This window comes from Hippopotamus amphibius, chromosome 10 (genome assembly GCF_030028045.1).
Source record: "Hippopotamus amphibius kiboko isolate mHipAmp2 chromosome 10, mHipAmp2.hap2, whole genome shotgun sequence".
NCBI classification, from domain to species: Eukaryota; Metazoa; Chordata; class Mammalia; order Artiodactyla; family Hippopotamidae; genus Hippopotamus; species Hippopotamus amphibius.
Genome location: NC_080195.1, coordinates 108,843,452 through 108,855,447, shown reverse-complemented (window position 1 = coordinate 108,855,447; position 11,996 = coordinate 108,843,452). Strand labels below are relative to the sequence as shown.

Genomic DNA, 11,996 nt, shown 5'->3' with positions numbered 1-11,996 from the left:
CTTACCCTCAAGAGAATTCGCAGTTGGGTAAAAGGAAAAGAACCGTCCTGTAGGACAGATGGGGAGGCTGTAGCTGAGACCCACCCAAGACTACCAAGTCTTTCACTGGTGCAGCGAATATTTGACAGCTGTAACCTGTATCAGGCCCCCGTTTTGCTCACCTTTGTTTCAAACATAAACCACAGAAATGGTCTTCAGGCTTCCTGTCATGTACACAAATAACTATAATTTAAAAATAAAATGAAAAGGAGTATGAAAGGAACAATGTGCTCTTACAGTTCTGAGTACGAGGTTATTTTGTAGTTGAAGCTTCCATGGAAGTTTGAAGAGGAGGGGGCACTTAAAGTGGGCTTCAAGTGATAGAGTTTTGGATTAGCAGCTCTGGAAAATAAGAATTGAAGGTAAAGAAACTCACCGTTGACAACAGAGGCACAAAGGAGGAGCAGCGGGACCTGGCAACAGAAAAGGATGGATGGGCCAATGACCTAGAAGCCTTTGGACATGAATGAGCGAGTCACATGGACAGATGTGTTTCAGAGGCAGTTTCAATTCTCTAAGTTAACTGGAATCCTGGTTGCATACATTACTCTGGGAGCTTTGTTGAGATGAGATTGGCCCAGATAAATGGACAATCTCCTTGTACTGACTAACAGCAGGTTTCTGGGCCTTCAAGGCCAAGGGGCTTTGTAAAACGAGTACTACCCTGTGCAACCTTGCAGAAGAGAGCTTGCCAGCCTCCCCCAGGTAACTCTCCCACTGCCTACCTTTCCCCTCCTCTCTCTCTCCGGATATCTTGGCCCTGAATTTAACCACGTCTCTTGCTCCTTTTGCAAGCAAAAATTGAGATTTTGGTTTTTTACATATTTTATGTGTATGTGTGTATATATATATATATATATATATATATATATATATATATATAGGCTCTAGATCGTTTCGGAGAATTGAGAACTATGTGATTGCTCATTGCTCAGTACCTGAATTGCTTACAGTATAGCTCAATTAGCAGATATGGTTATAAACACTTTTTAAAAACAGAGTTTAACGTTTTAAAGTGAGGTTGCAAATCAGAAGGCAGAAATAGATGCAGCAGGCCTTTTGAAATGGGATAATTTTCCAAATGTGACATTTTATCTGTGAGTTTCCCAGAAGGCCAGGAAACAAATACCTTGTGATGCATAGCCTTAATTGATAAAAGGAACATACAAGAACATACAGGTTCATCTGAAGAGCCAACTCTTCCTGGCTTTTTATGAAAAATTTTCTTTCCTGGCATTTTTAGGAAAAAGAATTGACATGGATTTTATATAAATGCTGGTCCATGCTTTTTAGCCAGTTTTATGAAATGTATAGAAATTGTCTACAAATGGATGTCTCATGTAGACACAAAACGACAGGAGGCTTCTTAAGCCTGGTTTCTACAGGAAGCTAGGATAATGTAATCCAGATATGTAGTTTTTAGATGTTCCCTCTTGAGAACATCTAAATCTTGAGGATTTAGAGAACTTGGACTGGGAATGACTAATATGTACTGTAGATAATCTGGTTATTTGAAAAACACAGAGAGAGAGAAAAAAAAGGAAAATTCCACTTCTAGGTACGTACCCAAGAGAATTAAAACCAGGTAAAAACAAGGACGCAAATAGATATTTATACAACAGTGTCCATAGCAGCATTATAGCAAAAATGTGGAACCAACCTAAATGTCCATGGACGGATGAATGGATAAACAAAACATGGTACATATGTACAATGGAATATCATTCAGCCTTAAAAAGGAATGAAATTGATGTATGCAACAAGATGGATGAACCTTAAAAACATTATGCAAAGTGAAATGTCAGACACAAAAGAACAAATATGTTATGATTCTACTTATATGAGATACCTAGAACAAGCAAATTTGTAGAGACAGAAAGCAGAGGCCACAGGGGGGCCAGGGCAGGTGGTATTGAAGAGTTATTGTTTGGTGGATACAGAGTTTATTTGAGATGATGAAAATGTTCTGGGAATGGATAGTGGTGATAGTTGCCCAACAATGTGAATGTACTTAATGCCACTGAATCATACACTTAAAAATGGTTAAATGATAAATTTTATGTAATGTATGGCATACTTTTCCACAATAAAAAAATTAATGAGTTAATATTTACAATACACACACAAAATATTACTGGAGGGATAAGTTAATGGGGATATAGATAAAACAGATTTTTTTTTTTTTACTTATTTCACTTAACATAATGTCTTTGTTTTGATTATAACCATACTAGTGGGATGTGAAATGCTATCTCACTGTGGTTTTGATTTGCATTTTCCTAAAGACTAATGATGTTGAACATCTTTACATGTGCATATTTGCAATTTCCTCTACTTTTTACAAAAAAAATTTTATTGTAGTTGATTTACAATGTTGTTAGTTTCAGGAGTACAGCAAAGTGAACCAGTTATACATATACATATATCCAGTCTTTTTTAGATTTTTTTTCCCATACAGGCCATTACAGAGTGAGTAGAGTTCCTCATGCTATACCATAGGTCCTTATTAGTTACCTATTTTATATATAGTAGTGTGTATATGTCAATCCCAATCTCCCAATTTATCCCTCCCCCTCCCCCCCGATTTACCCCCTGGAACTGTAAGTTTGTTTTTTACATCTGTGACTCTATTTCTGTTTTGTAGATAAGTTCATTTATACCCTTTTGTAGATTCCACATATAAGTGACAGATGATATTTGTCTTTCTCTGACTTTCTTCACTCAGTATGACAATCTCTAGGTCCATCTGTGTTGCTGCAAATGGCATTATTTCATTCCTTTCTTATGGCTGAGTAATATTCCATTGTATATAGGCACCACATCTTCTTTATCCATTCCTCTGTTGATGGACAGTTAGGTTTCTTCCATATCCTGGCTATTGTAAATAGTGCTGCAATGAACAGTTTCTCTACTTTTTAATGAAAATTACCATTATAGAGGGAATTCCCTGGTGGTCCAGTGGTTAGGACTCTGTGCTTCCATTGCTGAGGGCTCGGGTTCAATCCCTGGTTGAGGAACTAAGATCCTGCAAGCCACCTGGTGTGGGCAAAAAACAAAACAAAAATTAAAAAAAAAAAATTTCCATTATAGAGCTTAAAATACCTGATACCGAAAAAAATCAATTTAAGAACATGGTAAATTAGTGGGAAATGAGAAACTACTGGTTAATGTGATTATGGTGAATATGATGTAAAATTATTATATATTTTATATAATTATATGTATTATAATATGTAATGATATATAATAAGTGTTTATTATTGTCCCAGACCCCTGTATTTCTCTGCCCAGGAAGAGGTAACAGGTATAGTTATGTCAGACTGTGTCACTTCTCTGGCTGTCAGCCAGTTAGACAATGCACCCTGTAGTCACACAGCAAGTTGGGAAGAGAGTTCTCTAATGTCTCAGCTGTGTCCATGAACACCACAGTCTGAGAGATACTCCACCAAGGGAATCACAAAAACATCGGACAACTGTCTATCCAGTCAACCCTGGTTCAGATCACAGTACAAACTTTCAAAACACAGGCCACAATTTTCAGTGGCATTTAACAGGAAACCCATAGATTAGGAAGACTGTTGACTCATGTACTTTGTGAATATAAAACACCATTACACTTTGTTATGAAGATACAGCTGATTCAGGATAATATTTACATATTGAAGACACTCATAACCTAAATATTAGCCAAGCTGGGGTAAAAAGTTCAAGTCTATTCTATATATCGTTACCGTGATATTGAGTCCTGACTGCTTTGCAAGAAATCAACACTGAACCTTGAGGTTTAACTTGTTTTATAGGTTTGAAATAGGTAGAATGGACTGTAAGAATGGACTGTATTTACTCAGTCCATTCTTATTAGAATGCTTGTGTAGGAAGTTAACTTATTCGTGATTCACACTCCAGTCTTATAATGGTTAATTCACTCTCTGTAACCCCACTCATCTAAAAACCTCACCTGCATACGAATGGCTTGAATTTACCAAGGCTGTCTTCTCTGATCTTGACTTTCTCCCTAAAGGCCAGTATATATAAATTAACTTTGTGATCACAAAATTAATACTAAAAAGCAATGCATATATATTTTCCTCTGTGCCAAGTAGATGGATATTAATGGCATTCTTTTTGTGAGCCATGACCAATGTCCAAAAGACAAATAGTTGACCCTTGAACACGGGTTTGAACCGCATGGGTTCACTTATATGAGGATTTTTTTCAATATATTGGAAACTTGGGGGGGAGATTACAACAATTTAAACCTACAGGTGAACTGCATAACCTAGGAATACCTAAAAATTTAAGAAAAAGTTGGGGCAAGGGATAAATTAGGTGACTGACATCAACATATACACACTGCTATATATAAAATGGATAACCAACAAGGACCTACTGTATAGCACAGGGAACCCTACTCAATATTTTCTAATAACCTACAAGGGAAAGGAATCTGAAAAAATATGCATATAACTGAATCACTGTGCTGTACACCTGAAACTAATATGACATTGTAAATCATTTACACTTCAAAATATATATGTAATAAAATGCACGATTTCACGTAATAAACAAAAAAGAAAAAATTAGGTATGTCATGAATGCATAAAACACGTAGATACTAGTCTATCCTTACATAGGTATAAGGTGAGTGATATTTCATATAAAATTAATGTTAAGTCTCCTGTTTTATAACTTTGCTTTCAAAGAATTACATTACCATCCATACAGTATGCTTCTCTCGTAACTGGAGAAACTGTGTATCATCACAGGTAAGAGGTTTTTTAAAAAAATATAACGTTTCCAATACTGTATTAATATGACTGTCATCCTGTATGCCATAAAAATTTTATAATGATTAGTGTATCTGCTAGGTCAGGGGTTCTCAGCCTGTTAGGAACTGGGCCGCACAGCAGGAGGTGAGTGGCAGGCAAGAGAGCAGAGCTTCATCTGCCAATCCCCATCACTCGCATTACCGCCTGAACCATCCACCCCACCTCCATGGAAAAACTGTCTCCTACAAAACCGGTCTCTGGTGCCAAAAAGGTTGGGGTCCGCTGGGCTAGGCTACCGTGAAACAGTTGTATGGATTACACTAGGCAACCATAAAGCCATCACACTGCTGCTGCTTCATCATCAGTGCATGAGTCATTATACCTGCAAATAAACACGAATTTTTCACGTTACCTCTTCATTTTCGATACGTAGTGTTAGAAAACATGTATTCCTATCATTTAAGATAATCCTGATGTACATGCTGACATGGTCCACCCTGATGATGAATGTTGGCAGTGCACTGCTGTAAATTTATTTTCCTTATGATTCTCCAACATTTGTTTCTCTAGCTTACTTAGTATTCTAAGAATACATTCAATTATGCCTGACATACAAAACATGTTAATTGACTGTTCATCTGTAAGGCTTCTGGTCAACAGTTATTAGTAACTTTGGGGGAGTCAAAAGTTATACCTGGATTTTTGACTAAATGGGAGTTGGAACCCATAAGCCCCAAGTTGTTCAAGGGCCAGCCTCATAGAATCCAGTGGGTCTCTCCCTCCATTCCAATGAGTCTACGTAACACTGTGCAAAGTAAGTTAACCAACTGTGGATTTCCTGAAAGCTAGGAGTTGTCTGGGTAGTGTTTGTGGCCACATTAACAGGCATTTAGCTTCTTTAAAGCTATAAACCAAAGAACCCAACAGAAAAAAATAGGCAGAGAATATGACGTGGTACACAGAAAAAGGAATTAACATGGCCAATAAAACAAATGAAAACACGTTCAACCTGAGACAAAGAAGTACAAGCTGCATTTTCCCACATATCAGTAAGTTTGATGGAGAGGAAAAAACACACTCATACATTTATGTTTCACTGGAGTATAAATACTCGCAACCATTTTTGGATGGCAACATTTATTAAAATTAACATGGCATACACTCTGACCTGTCAGTATTCACTACGAGGAATTTACATTTTGGATGTACTTAAAAAAGTATGTGTGGTGTATATTTATTTTCACAGTAGCATTTTTTGTATTATCAAAAGATGAGAAATGAGGGCTGGGAGCATATTCATGTCATAAAATGCTACTAAAACTGTTGTTACTAATTATATGGTGTAATACCTGTGTAGATTTGATACAAATATATAATCAAATATAAAGATACAAAATTTAATATAAACTGAATGCATATATATGAATGTGTATACGTATGCAGCTAATATTTTCTGGAAGGACATACAAAAAACAATAGTGGTTACCTTTAGGGAGGCGGTGGGGAAGTCTTTTCACTTTACACCACTCTGTCGTATTTACATTTCTAACCTGGGCATCAACTCTCCTTCCCTCTCCCTGTCCTTGCTAACCCCAGTGAGAAAGCGGCCATGCAGAACCTGAGTTTGTTTCAGGAAGTACTTGAGTTCAACACTTAAAAAATGACCCATCACCAGAGGGCATAGATCAATGGCTCCCTGCTCTGACAGTGCAATGGGAGGCCTTAAAAAAAGAAGACTGACAGTTTGGTCCAACCCCCAAAACTCTCAATTAGTATGGTGTGCATCCTCACACTGAGATTCCTAAGAACTCCCCAAGTGATTCTAATATGCAGCCAGTGGTGAGAAGCACCAGTACGTATCACTTTAATTATTCCTCCACGACAAATAATGACCTAAAGGGCCGTGTGACAGCAAGAATCAAGTGTCTGAGACCATGGGCAGAGACATCAGCACCTCCTGCCCTCATTAGGAATTTGAGGCCCAAATAAAGGACACATCGATATGCCACACCACTCCTGCTGTGGGAACACTTAGCTTTTACTGATTTTGTGGTCTCAGCTGAGGTCCTGTGGACTATTCTGGTTTCTGTCCTCTTACTGTTTTTGTTTCAAAGTTTTCAATAATTAGTTTAAGCAACACTATCCTCCCACACTAGCCTTTTTAACAAATTTAACAACAAAAAAAGACAGGTATTGCTACCTCAATATATGTGACGAAATCCCATGTATGTTCTTCTGTTAAATTTGCTAGCCACATTTTCAGAGTCATATCTTGGCAATATTTTCTTAAAGAGTGAATATTAGGTAAGTATTTCCAAAGAATCAATTTAGCAAGCAAGTTTCTCTTACTAATTCTATGATTAACTTTCCCAATAAGCCAGTTAATAGCCACATAAAATACATATTTTTGCAAGAATATAGCTGACCAAAAGGAAGGGAAAGATAGCAAATTCCAGAAATAAGTGCTACATAAATATTCACAAACTTAGACATGCTATACACAGCTGCTATCATTTAGGCAAGGTTTCTTTAGATTAAATGACTTATACAAATAAAGTTTCTTTCTGAGTGTAAAACGCGCACACACCCTCTCAAGGTGAGCCCAGTCTTAGAGTCTTAAGGGAAACAAACAGTAATGGTCTTCTAAATATAACTTCTAATTAATACAGTAAAATGAGCTCAACTTGAGGGTCTTAACAGACACAATCTTAGTTTTCAAAATATAACTTGAATATAGAATTCCTTAAAAGTAATATCTGAAGTGTTAGCCATCATATATATTTTTATTTTATTACAAGATATTTTAAAATTTGAGCAGATACAATTGTGACAGAAAACCAGCTTCATACCAAAAATACACTTTCAATTACTTTATCAAGCAAATAAAATTTTCATTTATTTGCTTTTTCTAGAAGTTAATGTACAGTAAAAATTTAATATTGTACATGACAGACATGTAATTAAGCATACAAAAGGAACATGTATTCAATGTTCAGAAACAAAAGTAAAAATAAATAGCAATGATAAAACTTTGAAAAAAATAATGCACATTTTAGTTGTGGAAAATATGATTCTTAATTATATATACATCGTTATACTTAATAGAAAGCCATCTCTTTATAATTGCACAAAACATGGGACCAAAAAAGCATAATTTTTATGGCATGTAATACTATAATCCTAGGTTGTTTGCTGCTTAACTCCAGGATATAAAACACTTAGATTTGTAATATAATAAAAGGTATGCAGTACTGCTGGAGAAAGATTGTCTTCCTCAACTCATATTAACCTGTAGTAATCCTACAAAAGGCTGTACAGGAAATTTCACAAAAAGAAATATTAAACAATTATTGTGCCCACTCCATGCGGACTAAGCAGCCAAAAATGGGCTTCAAAGTAAATGTGGTGGGACATTTAATATTTTTTATATTTTTATACTAAAGTTCACTACTTTTTCTGTAAAAACACTTTGCGTTTAACCATAATTGGCTCAGCACAAAAAAAAAATCCTGGCAAAATGGACTGAGTTTCTGCTTACTTTATCTTCATGAATAAAACATTTCAGGAGATAAAATTTATAGAAAAGAAACACTAATGCTCAGTTCACTTACAACTCATCAGGAGTGTTACTCCATTTTTAAAAACCCTGTTTTAAACTTCTCTGTAAGAAAATCAAAGGGAACACCTCCACTTGTATTATGGCACAGCCCTCAAGGCAGAGAAAAATACACTTTGGGGAACCGGAAAAGATTGCACAAAGCTTACGGGCAACCTGAAAACCTCTTGGTGAAAAACACTTGAGTCCTCTAGGGTAATAAAAAAATATGTGCGACTTAATTATAAATATTTACATTTCAAAGCAGAATCATGAGTTAGCTACGCAGCTGCTCAATACCAATGATTCACAGGCATTTCAAAAGGTGTGATAAGGTGTCCACAATATCTGTGTCCATACTTGAATGCATAGAATACAGAAAACATTATGGTTCCTCAGTCTGTTACCTATCATATCTATAACAAAGTTGTTTACATTTTGAAAGCTGTACAACCAGAAAGACTGAGCAAATATTTTTTTATTATCTCACATAAAACATACTTTAAGTACTACTGATTTCACTCATTTGCTCGACAACTTGTCCTAAAATCTCATCAACTACATCAACATCATAATTCACTTGCTGAAGATCGAGATCAGGTACAATCATAGCCAGGAGCTGTCCTACATTAACGCGAAGAGATCGAAGTTTGAGGCTGCAAATACAAATATTACACCTATTAGACAAACATTATAATAATACAGTTTAATATTCATGTAGGGCTTAAAATTTAAGAAACATTAAAATGCAATCTCTGTAGAATGATATACAAACTAAATGAAAAGCAAAACTTCAAGAAAACCAGATTTAATAATTCATTTAACTTAATAATTCATAATTTAATAACTGAGTATAATATTTATCTGTTGGTAAGTACAGTGTTTTGTAAAACTAGTGGCTCTGTTTGGTTCCAACTAATACAATTTTAATTGAGACTGGAGAAAATATGGACTGGTAAAATACATAAATTACAAGATGTTATTTACAACTGAAAATCTTATTACCTGATATACTACTGAGAACATTGGTCTAAGAATAAGAATGTCTCTCTCTGAATTTCAGCATCCTTTTGAGGAAAGTAAACTGAATTGTTCCCTAAAACATGTTCTATGAGATATCCATAGTAGTATAAAAGGAAAAAGAAATGGTTCTGCAGTCAAACAAGCTTACACAACTTTGAGTTAAAGAATGTTAAACAACAGTTTTTAAAATGTAGGATTTCTATGAACCTGTCACATGCTAAGGTTCACTAACTATCCATTTTACTACGCATTTATTATAAACACTGGGAAACGCTGGATTAAATGATCATCCCTTCCGGTTTCTACACTGTATCGATCTGAATATCAACATTCTAGACTTTAAATATCTACAACTACACAGAGAGCAGTCTTTTGTGTGGAAGATTGAGACACCTGGGTCAAGAGAATGTTACAGTTGTTCTTGTTCTGCCCCCCTCCCAAAATATGAGAGGTCTACATTTAGTTTAGATACTGATCTTTCTAGGGTGGAAATCTCTGAAGGGGCGAGATGCTCATCCTTCGGTTGGCAATGCACAAAACTGACTTTAAGTATGTTTTGTGAGCTTATATGTTAGGATTCCCTTGGACCTTTGATAAGATTTTACATCATCCCCACACCAGTTGTTTTCTGTCCAAGCTTTCCCATTCATCTTCAGTCAGAGGCCCATTTCTATACAGAAAGTAGACAAAAGACCAGTATGACCCTACAACCCTCTTTGACCTATCCTTTCCTTTAAGCCTTTTGATCTGTCCTGGCTAATTCCTCCTCTCTACAGGACATGTCACAGATCCCTATTTTAGTGTACAGAGCAGCACTGAGAGAAATACTGTGAGCTCCATATGCAATTTTAAACATTCAAATAGCCACATTAGAAAACGAAATGAAACACTAAATTTTAGTTACATATGGAATATCATTGCGGGCTTCCTAGGTGGCGCAGTGGTTGAGAATCCACCTGCCAATGCAGGGGACACAGGTTCGATCCCTGCTCCAGGAAGATCCCACATGCTGCGGAGCAACTAAGCCCGTGTGCCACAACTACTGAGCCTGCACTTTAGAGCCCATGAGCCACAACTATTGAGCCCATGTGCTGCAACTACTGATGCCCATGCACCTAGAGCCCGTGCTCTGCAACAAGAGGAGCCACGGCAATGAGGAGCCTGCACACCACAATGAAGAGTAGCCCCCACTCAACACAACTAAAAAGAAAGCCCGCACAAAGCAAAAAAGACCCAACACAGCCAATAAAATAAATAAATAAATAAATAAATAAATAAATTAAAAAAATATACATCATTGCATCATATAATCCTAATACTGAGACATTTTATTCTTTTTTTTTTTTCATACTAGGGTATCAAAATTCAGCATGTATTTTATACTTAAAGCACATCTCAGTTTAGACTAGCCAGATTTCAAGTGACAGTGGCCAAATGTGGCTATACGTATATTGTCTTGCAAAGCACAGGTCTAAAAGATCATCAGTTACTCAAAGTTTAGTGTGCAAGTGAATCATCTGGGAGATTGTTTAAAAGTTTTTGATTTGGGCTTCCTAAGTGGTGCAGTGGTTTTAAGAATCCGCCTGCCAATGCAGGGGACATGGGTTCAAGCCCTGCTCCAGGAAGATCCCACATGCCGCAGAGCAACTAAGCCCATGCGCCACAACTACTGAGCCTGTGCTTTACAGCCTGTGAGCCACAACTATTGAGCCCATGTGCTGCAACTACTGAAGTCTGAGTGCCTAGAGCCCGTGCTCTGCAACAAGAGAAGCCACAGCAATGAGAAGCCCAAGCACTGCAATGAAGAGTAGCCCCCGCTCACCACAACTAGAGAAAGCCAGTGTGTAGCAACGAAGACCCAACACAGCCAATAAATAAATTAATTAAAAACATAAACAAACAAACCAGTTTCGCACTTAATAAACTGCACTGTGGCCCAAGGATTTGCATTTTTACAAGCACCACACATGCTTGTGGTCTCCATTTTCAGAAACACCAAGTGGGATTTTTTTCCTGACCACCTGCCCCTCATGCTTATATGCACTAATCTATTCATTCTATTTCCATGAATAGATTTAATGAAATCCTTCAAACCTTAAGCTACAAAACTAAGTAATAACAGAATTAATGTCAAGTAAGGATGGTAAACTATTTCTCAACAACAGTACATTTTAGGTATCAAGTCTTATCATATTAGCAGGAAAAGTTGCACAATTTTAGCCCTTCATAACTGTTTGTATGTGTGTGTTTATGACTATTTTGGAATGGTAAGTTATCAACAGACCACCAATACTGTCAGAACCCCAAGCCCATTTAATATCTTATTGAGAGAGGGTAATCATTCATTTACTGTTTTCTTATTTTCACAGAACTTCTTCCTAATGAATCACCTGTAATTAGGAATCACCTGTAGTGGCAATTTTTAGTGATTTTGTGATTTCCTAAAAGCTAAAATTGGGGAAGGCATGTAGTAAAATGAGATAGCAAACCATAAAGAAATGGTGCCAAGTATAGAAATAAAAAAAAAATCAAGGTGAAAAAGTAAGTTTCATGAAATAGACCCTTGCCTT

The 11,996-nt window shown here is 36.4% G+C and overlaps 1 protein-coding gene across 4 annotated transcripts in view; it reads right to left on the bottom strand.

Moving 5' to 3' along the window:
* Positions 1-2,636: 2,636 nt before the first annotated feature.
* MORC3 (MORC family CW-type zinc finger 3) overlaps positions 2,637-11,996 on the bottom strand; it is a 42,164-nt gene continuing 32,804 nt past the window's right edge. For 2 of the 4 annotated variants that reach the window (XM_057696860.1, XM_057696861.1), the window contains one exon: positions 5,614-9,059. In XM_057696860.1, coding sequence (XP_057552843.1) covers positions 8,906-9,059 — 154 coding nt within the window. In that variant the 3' untranslated portion in view covers positions 5,614-8,905. Of the gene's footprint in view, positions 3,076-5,612; positions 9,060-11,996 lie in introns of those variants that run through there. The other 2 variants (XM_057696859.1, XM_057696857.1) reach the window with 2 other exon arrangements.